The 14,895-nt window shown below is 35.9% G+C and overlaps 2 protein-coding genes across 3 annotated transcripts; one reads left to right on the forward strand and one right to left on the reverse strand.

Moving 5' to 3' along the window:
* The first annotated feature begins 8,908 nt into the window (after positions 1-8,908).
* On the forward strand, positions 8,909-10,915 carry LOC113361519. Its single transcript, XM_026604746.1, has 2 exons — positions 8,909-9,080; positions 9,502-10,915. The coding sequence occupies exon 2, from the start codon at positions 9,505-9,507 to the stop codon at positions 10,819-10,821; it is 1,317 nt and encodes a 438-aa protein (XP_026460531.1). The 5' UTR covers positions 8,909-9,080; positions 9,502-9,504; the 3' UTR covers positions 10,822-10,915.
* Positions 10,916-11,163: 248 nt separating this feature from the next.
* On the reverse strand, positions 11,164-14,417 carry LOC113356966 (cysteine desulfurase, mitochondrial-like). Of its 2 annotated transcripts, none has more exons than XM_026600205.1 (2): positions 12,869-14,417; positions 11,164-11,466 (listed from the first exon to the last, which is right to left on the reverse strand). In XM_026600205.1, the coding sequence occupies exon 1, from the start codon at positions 14,302-14,304 to the stop codon at positions 12,931-12,933; it is 1,374 nt and encodes a 457-aa protein (XP_026455990.1). In that variant the 5' UTR covers positions 14,305-14,417; the 3' UTR covers positions 11,164-11,466; positions 12,869-12,930. The 2 variants fall into 2 exon arrangements, with proteins under 2 accessions (XP_026455990.1, XP_026455992.1); XM_026600207.1 differs by lacking the exon at positions 11,164-11,466 and adding an exon at positions 12,233-12,376.
* Between the last annotated feature and the right edge of the window lie 478 nt (positions 14,418-14,895).

Consider the following 14,895-nt stretch of genomic DNA (forward strand, 5'->3'; position numbering starts at 1 on the left):
ATTGCACATAGATTAAAGACTAACACCATATATTCAAAAACAGTTGTTATCAAAATAACTAAGAACAATTAGTAAACTTGGAATATATCAAAAATAACTAGTAAACTTAAAATATATTCTAGGATAACTTCTAGTATGCAGTCTTAATTCAGTGTTTCATATATGTACTGTCAGATACTAGCTTAAAAACCATTTGGACCATTAAGATTCCAACTCTGCTCAGGAGGAGTTGTTGCTGAGAGTATCTTGCATGCTAAAGAGATCATTTTCTTCTGTATTTTAACTTGGAGTTGTTCATCATCCCCCAAGCTCATTCGAATTCTATCATTGACTTCCTCATTTGCAAGTTTCTTCATGAAGTGCATGACATATAGTGCACAATCTGGATAGTATCCCTATTGAGGTGTTGGGTAACTGATCAAATTTATTTTTCGTAATTGTGGAAGGCCGCGACGCATCAAGTTTTCATTAATTGATAACAAGCAGAACTCTGCCATACGTTTAGCATCGTCGAGACACTGTTCTTTGGATACAACTTCCCAAGTGTTGTAGTGGTATAATTCTCCTTTCTCGCAGTCATACACAAGCAGCGTCCAATGCATGTCTTGATGTGACATTGGAATAAGAATCTTCTTGGTTTCCTCACCCATTTCACTGATGGGTACATTGACAGCACCATTTGCTGCTATTTGATACAATGGGTTACTTGTATAAAACTGAAAAAGGAAAAAACAAATGTAAAAATGGTTACTTTTTTCATCAGTATGGTAAATATGTACTGAAAATCATAGTGTAAAACACATATATGAAAGCATAATAAATGTTACAACATTAAAAAATATTTTATTTCATTTAGTATGGGAGATATGCAATTCAAATTCTCAATATATAAAACAAAGTGAGCATGAAGTCGGTTTTTCATCAGTATGAGAGATATGTACTGCACTTATCAAAACACAAGATTCATTTTGTTTATCAAGATAAATAGGACAACGTACCCATCCAGATGCATCAATGTGCAATACTGGTATGTACTTTTTCTTTCCATCTACCATTTTCTCATTCGGAAATGCTTTTTTCAGTTGGTATTGCCAGTAATTTATAAGATCTGCCTTTAAATCTCTATTATGTACCAAATCTTCAAGTGTCTCTGCAGATAATATGAGATGACCAACTGCAGTAGGAACTTTCCAAGCACTGGAACTGCAAATTCAAAGAATCAAAATCATTTATAAGTTTGATCTTAAATGAATTACATAATGTTAATTTGTTTAAGTGCAAGGGACATATCCATAACAGACTCAAGTTGTTTTATCAAAAAAATGAGAGAGGATATGTATTTCTTGTGGAATCAACTTTTTATAGAACCGAGATTTCTTTAGCTTCAGCAACTTGCGTGCCGTCTTCAATTATTTTAGGATGTTCTTTAAGATTTGGACCACCTTTAGCTTTTCTCTTTTCACATTCTCGTTATCCTTTTGCTGAACTTTCTCTGTTGCGCAATCTTGTTTAACTGGGGTTTCAACTTTGGATTTTGGTTTTTTCCTTTTAATTCCAGACAATCCTTTGTCACTCCCGAAATCAGGATCAACTCTTTTTTGTGTGTTGCCCTGAGTTACTAGCTTATGTGGGGTAAATGTGATTTTTGGAGCTTCTTTCTTCTCCTTGGATGAGATAGTCGGATTTTTCATCTCTCTTGAAGCAACTTCTTTCTCCTTTACTGACATACTTGCCTTTTTCTTCTCTAATGCTCCGACTTCCTTATCCTTTTGTAGCCAGATTATCTGCGAGACTCTTGGCAAGTGGTACGTCGTTTTTCTATGATGTCTGACTTACCACGGGTTCCTTATCCTTCAATATAGCATAAACGTAAAAAAAAAAATGAAAAGAAAAAATGAACAGAATAACACATATGTATTGTTGGATTGCTTTCGGTACAGAACATATGGACTCTTAGTTTCAATGAGTACAAAAAATATGTACTGTTGGATTTTTCCATGTTACATAACAGATTGCATGTTACATTCCACTTTTTGCTAATTATAATTAACTTCTGTAGCTCAGCAAGAATTTCGAGAGTCTCAAAGTATGCATTAGATTTTTCGGCACTTTTAATCCTTTTTAATCGAGCTTCCTCTCCCTTTTTAGCATCTAAAACTGGAGACGTCTATCGAATCTACAGTTGCCAATTTTTTGGTATGTTAAAGCAACACTCATTGATTCTTTATGTTCCTTTGGTCATTCTTAATTTTCTTTTTTCCTCTCTACTTCATTGAATGGAATGGCATCCCAAGGTTTCCTTCTTTCCTGCATTTTTTTTTAAACAAATCAGATCTTTTTTTATCCAGAAACATGCTAACAATATTTTGGTTACTGTAGCATATATGTAATCAGTGTTAACAAGTTCATACCTTTTGTGCAGGTTGTTGGAGTTCATCTTTTCTCAGTTGCAGGATTCGTATGAGCTTATTTGGGTACAACTACGTCATCTGCCAAAGATTCATTGGGTATAGGTGCACTATTGATTTGGGATTGCTCAGTTAAAGGATTCATTTTGAGCTTGATCTGATGATGCTATAAGAACTGGATCTTCATTAGGTGCATACGCAGGTGCAAGATGGATACAATACAAATGAATCCCTTAGACGCGTATGAGAGAGTTATACGTCTCTCTCGCACGTCTCTCTCTAAGAGAACTAATTTCCGCTTCTATATTACCCAAAACCTGTGTCGTTGTTTGTTGGAGTTCCACTTTTTTAATCTGTTTCAACATAAAGTGATTTTTTTGTTCAGGATTGCAGATATGTAGTTGTATGGTTTTTAGTATTATAGACATATACTGAAAAGTTGCAACAACAGTTTTTGTTTTTTAAAAACACAAACTAATACTAGAAGAATTATAACTTGCCCGTGACAGTTCTGGCACGCTCTTTCACCTTTTGCGCCAAATCAGATCGAGCCCAAATTTGAAAGTGCAAAATCTTAGCGTATTTTGTGAGATTTTCTTCAGAGCTGCCCATAACAGGCATAGTTGGAGTAGCATTTTCCTGTTCATTCTTTGTTTATCGTGTATCAACTGGAATTTCCTTTGGACCTTCTATTCTTAAGGGAGTAGTTGCTGATGGAATAGTGTCGTATGAATTACCACTCAAATGAATATCATCTTCTGAGCTACTGCGAGATTATTCATCTTCTAAGTTTTACTGTGGAGGGGGGGTAATCTCTGTGATATATATCATTCAAAAGTTATTTTAGCTTACTCACATCAGTGGGGAGGCCCTCTTTCCTTCTCTGTAACTCTCCCCATTTTGATGCGATTGTAAGCCTCAAATCCTCATCCTTAATTTTATGTCGTAAAATTAATAGTAAATAACACACACACACACAATCATTTGGTTAAACATAAAACTACTTTTATGATAGTGTCTAAAACAAATAATTTCATGTATGAAAATATAAAAATATATTTCATCAGTTTTTGAGATATGTACTGGTGCATCATTGTCTCCTAAACCATAACAACAAGAAGCATAATGATATAAAACTGATCCTTGTAATATGTACTATTTTTTTTGGGGCTTAGTGTGTATTGAGAAGTCTCCATGTCCTTCACGAACTACACATATATTTCTTTGATGTTCCACCTTGCCGCTCTCAGCAGGTATAAATCATCTGGTAATTTCAGTGGTGTCACCAAGTGAGTATTCTCCGTATACAACAACTATAATAAAATAACATCAATTGAATCAAATGCAGAGTCTTAAATTGACAGCACAATAAATATGTACTTGAAATAAAACTTGAACTACATGATCATACCAACAAATATACGACACAACCAGTGATGTCCTCGGGAGTGTTGTAGTTCTGATTGATTTTTTTCTCTACAAAACCATGCATTAGGTCAGGACACGATACATTCTTTGACTTCTCGAGATCATCAACTAAAACGAAATACTTTTCTTTAAGTTTATGAGCATCTTTTGTTGTAAAGAACAAAGTAATACACATAAACAGGCAGATTAGCTTAACCATATCTTCTAAAGTTTGTTCAGTTTCTAATCTTGGTATTCTATGTTCAGTATCTTCATCATCTTCATTATCCTGTACTTGTTCATTTTCGGTATTATCCTTATTGTCTTCATTAATGTCTTTGCCACCTTCAGGTTTAGAATTGCAATCTTTACCATTCTTCTTCTTGGTTCTAGTACACTTGAGCAGGTTCATGATCGCATTTTGTAGCACTGGTCTTGTAACCATGTTGCTCCTGCCAAAGTGTCTAATGTAGAAGGTTTTCTTTCTCCATCCACCACTTCCATCAAATATTCTTCCTGCCATTCTTTGCATCCCAAATAATACAACCATTTTTTTCTGGTGTCGATGTGAGAACGTGTGTTTCACCTCTTCTAACAAACTCAAATGTGAGCTCATTCTTGACTCGATCCCTTTTGTAACACTTCAAGTACTTCTTGACAGTACCTTCTAGATTTTCCAATGACTTTCTGTGTACTTAGTGTACCAGAACATTAAGAATATCTGTCCATAAGAAAATTCACCTATCTTTTCTAATTAGGCTTCACTCAAAGTGTAGTTACTCGACTTCATTTGGCAACCAGACTATGTAATGTTGTGGAAGATCTATACAACTTTCTAACAGATTTCTGCACAACCTTCCCTGCAAAATTTAATTTATCTTGTTTCAGTATAGCATTTAAGAACTTCAAAATTCATAATGTATGAAATGCACACAACCATATATGGAAGCATAAACAATGTTACTTAATCAGTATTGGCCTTATGCACTGCATAACCAAGACCATTATCTCATAAAGCAAAAAATAGGTGAAGCATATATGATTCTTTTGTGTTACAAACAATCATGTCTGGAAGTTGTTAGAGCACTGCTCGGTCGAACTCGCAAGCGTTGTTATCTCAAGCTTGTTTGTCAAGTTTAATTTCCAAAACTATAAGTCTTGATTTCTAATCTACTTATAGCTAAGTCTCGGATTAGGATAAAAAGTGTAGTTGAGCATTAGATTTCACGACGTTCATTAATTGATGACGAAGAACTATTAAGGGGAGCTTGTGGAACTTCATTAACCAAAGGTATGTGGAGACTTGAACTCATCTATCACTCAAAAGTCTATCTACTCTATCTCCTATTTGAGACAAAAGTCGTATAGCTATATAAACTTCGATTATACACATTTGATATTCCGAGTTGAGTTTAACTCGCTTACATATTTCTCGAAATATGTGTTGGTAAGCTTTCACTTTAACCAAGTTCATCTTATATTCTTGACGAAAGTCAAAAGATGATCATATGAAAATCGCCTTGTAACATCTTACATGATTTGTGTGAGACAGTCATTTGATGTAGACTCGGAATGTTTCGTATTGATCATCCGATCACTTGAAAATTGCTTTGAAGATAATAGTTTGCTTGAGACAGCTATTTTCGTCTTCTAAGAATGTTTCAATGATTGAAACGGGAGTTTAGGACACTTAACCATAATCGGATTATGAGCACAGTATGCGTACTTGCATATGTATTGATCCAACATCGGAATGTAGTATGCATACCCGTATGCATACTGGCAAGGTCCAGTAAAGTCCGGGAGCTAGAGTATGTGTGCATGTACGTGTACTGGCGAAGTCAATTTAAGTCCAGGTACTATAGTATGCGTACATGTACGCGTACTGGATTCAACTTATGTTTGGAAGTGTACGACAATATGCATACCTGTTTGCATACTGGAGAACACAGTCCAAGTCCGGCTACTTAGGTATGCGTACCTGTTTGTATACTTGAGTAGGTTATGTTCTAAAATCGGCTTTTTCATGAACTAATACATTTATATAATAATGAATGCAATCTTTTGCAAACCGTGGCTATAATGTTCATGAATTGATTCCAGTGAATCAAAATCGATTTTGCTTCAACTGTGTCTTGTATACTTCTATGAGAACATAAATAATTGAATAACTCTAGAACTAGTTTCATTTGAGTCATTTGAACTAGTTATGGTTAAGATGAATATGGTTTATATGAAAGTGATCATATGGCTAACTTCAGTTAACTATTGTTGAGCCAACAAAGGTGTACATGTTTAGGTACGGTTACTCATATCTAAATGAAGTCACTTTTCGTTTGTGCGTAACAAGCTAAGTTCAATCTAACGGTCTAAAGATATTAGCTTGAGTCTAATCAGGTTTTTATGTAACGGTGAATATTGAATGCTTTGTTACCAAGGTAACATTGATTGCAAACCCAGATTTGAAAACTATATAAAGGAGAACTCTAGCAACTGGGAAACCTAATCCACACACCTCCTGTATGATACTATTTGCGACTAGAGTCGATTCTCCTTTAACCTTAGGTTTTTCTAAAACCCAGTAGGTTAACGACTTGAAGACTTCATTGGGATTGTGAAGCCAGACCCAACTATTTTCTCTGTAGTTGCATGTTCTGATCTTGCTGTTTTCTATCGTAATTGAGTACTATCTTCTCTAAGATTTTCTCGAGATTTAATCTCCGATAGGCAAGATTAAAAGTAGTCTCAAACATCTTCGTCTCATCGTTTGTGATTCCACAATATATTGTTTCGCTACCACACGATTAAGATTATTGTGATGTAATTGATATTTCTAGGCTGTTCTTTGGGAATATAAGTATGGTATATCAATTGGTTCATGTTCACCTTGATTTATCAAAAGACGGAACAAAACTCATAGGTATATCTGTGGGAGACAGATTTATCTATTCAATAGACTTTTCTGTGTGAGACATATTGGTTTATCAAGTATTCGACTTTGGGTCATAGCAACTCTTAGTTGTGGGTGAGATCAGCTAAGGGAATCAAGTGCGCAGAATCCGGCGTGGTTCTAGAGGGGTAAGGAACGCGGCTGTACCTTGATCAGTGTGAGATTGGTTAGGGCTCAACTACATTACAGTCTGAAGTTAACTTGGAGTAGGCTAGTGTTTGTAGCGGCTTAATACAATGTGGTGTTCAAATATGGACTAGGTCCCTGGGTTTTTCTGCATTTGCGGTTTACTCGTTAACAAAACTTCTGGTGTATGTGTTATTTCTTTTCCGCATTATATTTGTTTATATAATTGAAATATCATAGGTTATGCATAAGTTCAATCAATTGTGAATCCAACCTTTGGTTGTTGATTAAATTGATTGACACTTGGATATTGGTTTTTGATACCGTCCAAGTTATTTCTTATATTCAATCGGGCTCGCAAATTCCTATTTGTTTGATTACAGATTGAATTAAGAAATAGAGATATAACTCTTTGATATACTTTTCTTAAAATTGAGTCTGTCTGTCTTGTTGATTCTCTTGAAAGTATATTGAAGGTAGTCCATACAGATTGCTAAGCGAAATATTGGGTGTGGTTGTTAGACCCCCGCTTTTTCAGAAGCATGATAAACAACGTAATGATTTTAGAGTACATGAATACTGTTATATCTCAGTATTGCATATATGTACCTTTGTATCTATGTGTCAGAAATATTGTTGTTTTAACAGTTCTTGAGTCATGTACTGGCAATCTAGGTGCCAGAAACAAAAATAATGATATATGAACACATAGACAATGTTACTTAATCAATATTGGCCTTATGTACTGGTTAAAACACCCAAAATCACATCTGAAAAGGATAATAATGGTTATTATTCACTATATGAGTTATGTACTTGATGTTCACAGTGCCTAAATCCTATGAAAGCATAAAAAATCCCTATCTCATAAGTACAAGAGATATATACTGATTGATCGTTATCTCATAAACAAAAAATAAACGACATAATGCTTTTTGAGTACACAAACACTGTTTTTACATCAGTATTGCATATATGTACTGGTGGATCTATGTGCCAAAAGAAAAACAAAAAACACGTTGCATGTCACTTTTGATTGTTATTCAACAGTTTTTGAGTTATGCACTAGCAAATCTATGTTCTAGAAACACAAACTGCACGTAAATTATGATGGGTATTCAACCATATTTCATCAGTATTGCACATATGTACTGGTGGATCTATGTCCCAGAAACAGGAAAACAAAAAACAGAAAGAAAGTGTTAGAAATAGTACCCTTCTTCGGGGATGCTACTTTTTTACTCTTTTTACTAGACGTTCTTGGTTTTGTTCTAAGTTACTCTTCAAAATCATCTTCCGATGAACCAACATCACTTTTCTTCTTTGATTTCTTCGGTGTTACTACCTTTTTAGTTTTTTTCCTCGTTGATTTTCGTTTTGGTCTTGATTCTTCTTCTTCCGATGACCTAGGAGCAGTACTATCATCCTTTATTATTTCTTCTTCTTCAATTGTTCTTTTGATTCTTGTTGTTCTACCCATTTTTGATTTGGATGTAGGTTTTCAGTTTTTGCAATATTCTGACTTGTTTTCAAAATTGATTTTTTGGCTAAATTAAATCTCCGATTTGGATTTGAAGAGATTGAGATTTGCTTTGATCAATTGGTTCTCCGAAGAGATTGAAATTCTCACTGAAATGTGGTTCGGTTTTTTCCTAACATTACAAAACATTTAATGATTTTGTAACTGTTTTCTTTGATTCTACGGGTGAAAGAAAACTGTAAATGGAACGTGGTTGGGAACGTGCATGCTTCACACTATTTAGTACTAGAGTAAGCTGGTAATTTCCTTATTTCAAAGTATTATGTACCCTAGGAGGACAAATGCAAAATCCAGTTGGACCCTAGTATAACTAAGTATATGGGCTTAGGTCCAAATAGCAAATTTCCCTTCTAAGTACTTAAACGCGTAAGTTTACTTGATTATCAAGTAAATGAAGTGTTTTGAAACACAAAAATTCCAGTAACCAAGCTTTTTTCGTAGAACTCCGAAAAGGAAACCGGTGCAAAAGAACGGGAACTTCCATAAATCAAACTCTTTTTTTGTTATAAATAAACAGTGCCCTTAAACACACTCATTCGTTCGTTCATTCATCTTAATCTCTGGTCTTCGAAATTCTCTCTCAAGAACAAGAACACAAGAACAAGACGAAGGATAAGAAATACCCCCAAAGCCAAACATTCTTAAAAAGGTATTATTTTTCTTCATCTTCTTCATCTTTTCTGCATTTTCTAAGACTGGTACTAGTTTGATTTCGGTTTGTTGTTCTTTATAATCATGCAACGAATTCAAAATCCGTACTCAAATTCGTTTCAATGTTGCTGGTTTTGATTGTATTCGTAATATCAAGTTGTTAAATTGAAAAACCCCTTTTCTGAATGTGTTAAATTGAAAAACCCCTTTTCTGAAAGATACCCCTTTCTTCTATTTAACATTATATTCGAAACCCTTGTTTGTATTTGTTCAAGTTTATGATTTCTACTTTTAGTTTGTACAAATTTCAGGTTGTTGTTTGAGAACTCTGCTTTTGGAGTTCAAAAGTTTTGATTTTTTTTTTTTCGATTTCCGGATCTTTATGGGGTTTTAACTTGATATGTGTATGTTCTTGACAGGCAATGGATATCGCACCATTGAATTACTGGAATCCAATTGAGAAGCAGGTTTTGCCTATTTCAATTGAGGAGCAGGTCATGGCTCTTCCTACGTTCCATGAATTTGATATCTTGAAAACACAGAGTAGTGCAAAGAAAACGTTCCATGAATTTGATATCTTGAAAACACAGGGTAGTGCAAAGAAAACTCAGAGTAGTGCAAAGAAAAGAAAGACCCGTGATACTGTTTTGGATTTCATGGAAGGATTTAGGCAGAGGAATAAAAACAATGTTGCAAGAGAACCCTCTCAAGAAAGAAACGTTTCTGAAGTTGAAAAATCTAACAGTGAGGAACTCCTGGATTGCAATGTTGCATATGCTAATGTTGATATTGCAGAAGAACTCTGTCGAATAAGGAAAGCTTCAGAAGACAAAGTTGCATATGCCAATGTTGATATTGCAGAAGAACTCTGTCGAATAAGGAAAGCTTCAGAAGTTAAAGAAGTTTATGCTGATAATCGCAGTGAAAGAAGGTTCCAAGTATACCACTGCCTCACTGGTTTTCCTAAGAAGAAAAGGTCAGTGCCTGCTGATGATACTGCTAGTAGTACTGGGCATCAACATAAAGTAGACCAGAATAAACTCGAAATCAATGTTGCAAAATCGGTGCCTGCTGATGATACTACAAGTAGTACTGGGCATCAACATAGAGTAGACCTGAATAAACTTGAAATCAATGTTGCAGAATTGATGTCTTACAAAGAAGATGAAAAACAAGTTCACCAGAAACAGCAAAAACAAAAGAGGAAGTATCAGAAGAAGGAAATAAGTAAGGTTAAGAAGATAGGGGAGAAAGGAGAGAAGAAGAAATCATTTCCACCAGCAGCACCACCACAGGAAGTGCCTCAAATTATTAGTAATTCAATTTCAGCATTAGGCGGCACAACCCCTGTGTGGTTAAATGAAAAGCTGGTAAGTAAAAGCGATATACTGCGACAACAAGCAAGGTTCTTTTTACCATCATCTACAGCCTTGCTAGAGTTTTTGACACCTGCAGAGAGGCAGAAATGTTTGGTTTTGAAGGGCAGCAGTAATGAAAACAATCAGAGGAAGAAAAACGAACTCATTGTTACAGTTGTTGATCCAGAAGGTGAGACATCCGAAATGAAGTTCAAGAACTGGGGAAGTCTCAACAAATATGTGTTAAGCGGCGCTAACTGGAATAACTTAGTTGCAAAATTCAACATGGTGGCCCGGAAAACTAAGTTACATCTTTGGTGCTTCAGAAAAACAGATTCCAACAAGCTTTGCTTTGCCATTGACATGATAACTGAAGACTGAGGATAAAAAAGAAGACGTAAACCATATCAGTTCTTCTTACTTGATTCAGCATTACTATGAATTTCTGACTTCTTAAAATTTTATCAGTTCTTCTTATACTATATTAATAGTGTTAGTCTGTTACAGAACAGAACAGTGGTTAGTGGTTACTACTTCTCTTAGTCTCATGTTTGAAACTTCACTAATACAGTAAATATGAATTGCTGATTTTTGATTTTGTTCTCTAGTTCTGACTAACCCCCACTATTTCATTTTCACATGAACAACTAGACGAGAATAGATGTTAATCAAGCCTCTATAAATCCACTTTACCAGCCTACTTTTTGAAGGGGGAAAGAAACAGAAATAAATCAGACTATCCTTCCCTTATCTGGCAAGTCTAAGTTAGACATAGAGCACCAAATCGTATTAATGGAGAATCAACCACGACAATAAAACAAAAGAAACAGTAAATTTCTAAAAAAGATAAAATGGTTCCCAAAATTTTATACACCATGGTATTAGAACCAAATTGTTTTGATTGTTTTCTTCACTTGAATCACTTCAATCTTCCTCGAGTGCTCTGCGATTCACTTATTACCTAAACACGCAAGGGTGGAAGGCAATTTTTGTACCATGGTCCCACTTATTTTCAAGATCTTTCACCTGCCATTTGGTAGAAAAGATGGTCTGAGAAAAAAAAAACTGGTACCTCAAAGGCGATTTTATAACTTTGTAGCTACAGTTCAAGTATAAAGGAGTATCCTAAGAAGACCGATACGCAACGATGTTTATATGCAGAAAACATGAAACAAGCCCTTCTGTGTATAAAGGAAATTCCTGAAATTGGCGAGAGTACTTTAGGATCTTACTACAGGAACTCTTGCTATCAAACTGAAGGAAATTCCCGAAAGTGGGCGAGAGTTTTTTATGATCTCACTACAGGAACTCTTGCTATCAAACTGAATCTGAATGGTCTAGACTGAAGGAAATGGAGCCTGGAATGTCAAATGGTAAGGACAGGACAGTGCAATATGCAGCTCTACGGGAATAAAGTTTGATTCAGTTTCTTGCAATAAATTGTTACCATAGTTTACAATCTTGTTAAGATCCATGAAGTTACAGCAATGCACTAGTCCTCTACCAGTGAACTTTGGTAAACTAAGTGGATGCCAAGTACATTTTTCACTATGCCACCATCATATTTTCCACTATGTCAATAATAGAAGTCAGTCACTGCTAGAAAGTGCTTCACACTGTGTAGAAAATGACAATAACATCATAACAAGTTCATAATCATGGCCTATGCAGTTATTTAAGACAATCCATGTTAAAATGGATAACCTGAAAAAAGGAAGAAAAAAAAAAAGAACCTAAAGAATGCAACGTTTCTGCCTTCCAGACACAAAAGCAAACAATTCCCGAATCCTCAAGGCGGAAAATCGTGAAATCAAGAACTGTTGGTAGTATACGTTACTCAGAATGCAAGACCAACTCTATGTAACATCCTTCCTAAGCTTAAAAGGGACACAATTCCAGCCGGATTTGATGGATATAATGTCCCACTAAACAATACCTGAACCACAAAATAATAGCTGGATCAGCTTGTAGATCAAGCAACAATTTCCTGGGAGGTGGAGAAGGCAGAAACATTAATTATAAGATCACTTTCGCAAAAAACTCGTCAAAACACGAAAACTTGAAGGAGACATGCTATATGGTTCAAGGTAGGTAACCCCTTGTTCTGTGAAAGACTAGAAAACACCGTTTCATCACTGTTTCAAATTTTATTCTGCTCCAGGATCTAACCCCTAAAGACCTTTTCCTCCCTTCTTTTTGGTGATGAATATGCATTAACAATCATTGCTACCTCTTTCACACAAAGAGTCACATACAGTTTAACACAACAGAGAGTAATCAAATAATGTAAAACATAACCACATAAAAATGCTTAGAGGTTATACACACAACAATGGCATATATTTAAAAAGCATCGATTATACAGCAGAAATCAAATTCATGCTACAAAAAACTACTAGGAACTATAGGGAGATTTGTAAAAAGAAACCTGGAAGCCTATTCTGCATACATATGGCACGTTACACATCCTGCATCACGCATCTGATTATTTTAATGCTGTGACCACTGGATGCTTTTGATATCAATCCCTTCCTTGACCATCTCATAAAGTGGACTCATCTCTCTTAACTTCTCCACCTGCCTTACTGTAAGCTCCACAGCTCGATCAATCTCAGCTTCTGTAGTGAACCTACCAATTCCAAACCTAATTGACGTGTGAGCCATATCCTCTTCAACACCCAATGCCCTCAAAACATAAGATGGCTCCAAACTTGCACTCGTACAAGCACTACCACTAGAAACTGCAACCTCTTTCAAACCCATTAGCAAACTTTCCCCTTCAACATAAGCGAAAGACAAATTCATATTCCCCGCATACCTACTCTCAGTACTTCCATTGACCACAACGCCATCAATCTTGGCTCTAATTCCATTTAACAAACGTTCCTGTAAAGCAGAAATTCTCTTTTCATCATACTCCATTTCCATCATTGCAACCTCACAAGCAGCGCCCATACCAACAACCAACGGTGTTGGAACAGTTCCACTTCTTATCCCTCTCTCTTGTCCTCCACCGTTCATCTGTGCCTGAACCCTGACCCTGGGTCTTCTCCTCATATAAAGTGCACCAACACCTTTAGGTCCATAAATCTTATGCCCACTTAATGACATCAAGCTCACATTCATCTTTTCCACATCAATAGGAATCTTACCCAAGGCCTGAGCCGCATCAGTGTGAAACGCAACATTAAATTCCTTACAAATTTTTCCAATTTCCTCCATTGGTTGAATAACTCCAATTTCATTATTAACCGCCATAATCGAAACAAGTCCTGTATCAGGCCTAATCGCTGCTCTTAATCCTTCTAGATCGATTATCCCATCATTCCCAACAGGAAGATAAGTAATTTCAAAACCTCCTTGTTGTAAATGACGACATGAATCAAGAACACACTTATGTTCAGTTTGAGTAGTAATAACATGACGTTTCTTATCTTTATAAAAATGCATTAAACCTTTAACTGAGATATTATTACTTTCAGTAGCACCAGAAGTGAAAACAATTTCTTTAGGTGAAGCTTTAATTAATGAAGCAACTTGAGATCGAGCTTTTTCAACAGCAAGATCAGATTCCCAACCATACAGATGAGTTCTAGAATGAGGATTACCATAACGCGAGATATAATATGGAAGCATAGCATCTAACACTCTAGGATCAACTGGTGTTGTTGCTTGTACATCCAAATAAAGTGGTCTACCTGAAATTTTTACTCCTTTCATTGAAATTCCTTCTGATTCTTCTTCTTGCAGAGGTGGTGGAGCCGCAGCGGTGGCTGCCATGGAGAAACTCCGGAGGTGATGAATTGATGGTGAGATTCTGTAACATGTTTCGCGGATTTTTGAAACCAAAAGCTTTGTCGCCATGGTTTTCCTCTGCTATTAGGGTTTGGATGAATCTTCTATGTTAACTGAAAGACACTAGAAACCTCACAGGAGAGAGAGGTTTCGAAGGGATAGGTTCACAGGTTTGACCTTTGACATCGAGTTCGCTGTTGTGTGACACATAAACCCAAACAAATTTTTATTGTGGGTATTTAGAATTACCTCCCATCAAAATTGCTAATTAGGAACGAGTCCGAATTTGTGCACACTCCTTAACGAGTGTGCACGTAACATTTCAATCTCCATCATTAATTTGATTTAAGGAGTTATGTAACGAGGGTCGAGTTTCTAAGGATGAAGGGTAATAAGACCGGGACATCAATTAAATAACCAACCAATAAGAAAAATATGTTAAATATACACTCCTCAGAGGAGTGTGAACAAAATTTGGACACATTAGGAACAGTAATGATAGAGATACGGAAGCAAAAATCCCGCGAACCTCATCGATAGACTCAGAATTGGGGGTCACCACCCATGGAGATTAACAAGGGCCACGCTTTGGTGGGTCCCGCCTAGCCTGTGTGTGTCGGTGTGATTAGTGGGTTTCCATCTCGGTGCGATTAGGAAAAC

Source organism: Papaver somniferum, chromosome 3 (assembly GCF_003573695.1).
Source record: "Papaver somniferum cultivar HN1 chromosome 3, ASM357369v1, whole genome shotgun sequence".
Classification (NCBI taxonomy): domain Eukaryota; kingdom Viridiplantae; phylum Streptophyta; class Magnoliopsida; order Ranunculales; family Papaveraceae; genus Papaver; species Papaver somniferum.

What these genes read in the sequence shown, in the direction of transcription:
- LOC113361519 (XM_026604746.1), top strand. Translation starts at nt 9,505, where the DNA reads ATGGATATCGCACCATTGAATTACTGGAATCCAATTGAGAAGCAGGTT.
- LOC113356966 (XM_026600205.1), bottom strand. Translation starts at nt 14,304, where the DNA reads ATGGCGACAAAGCTTTTGGTTTCAAAAATCCGCGAAACATGTTACAGA.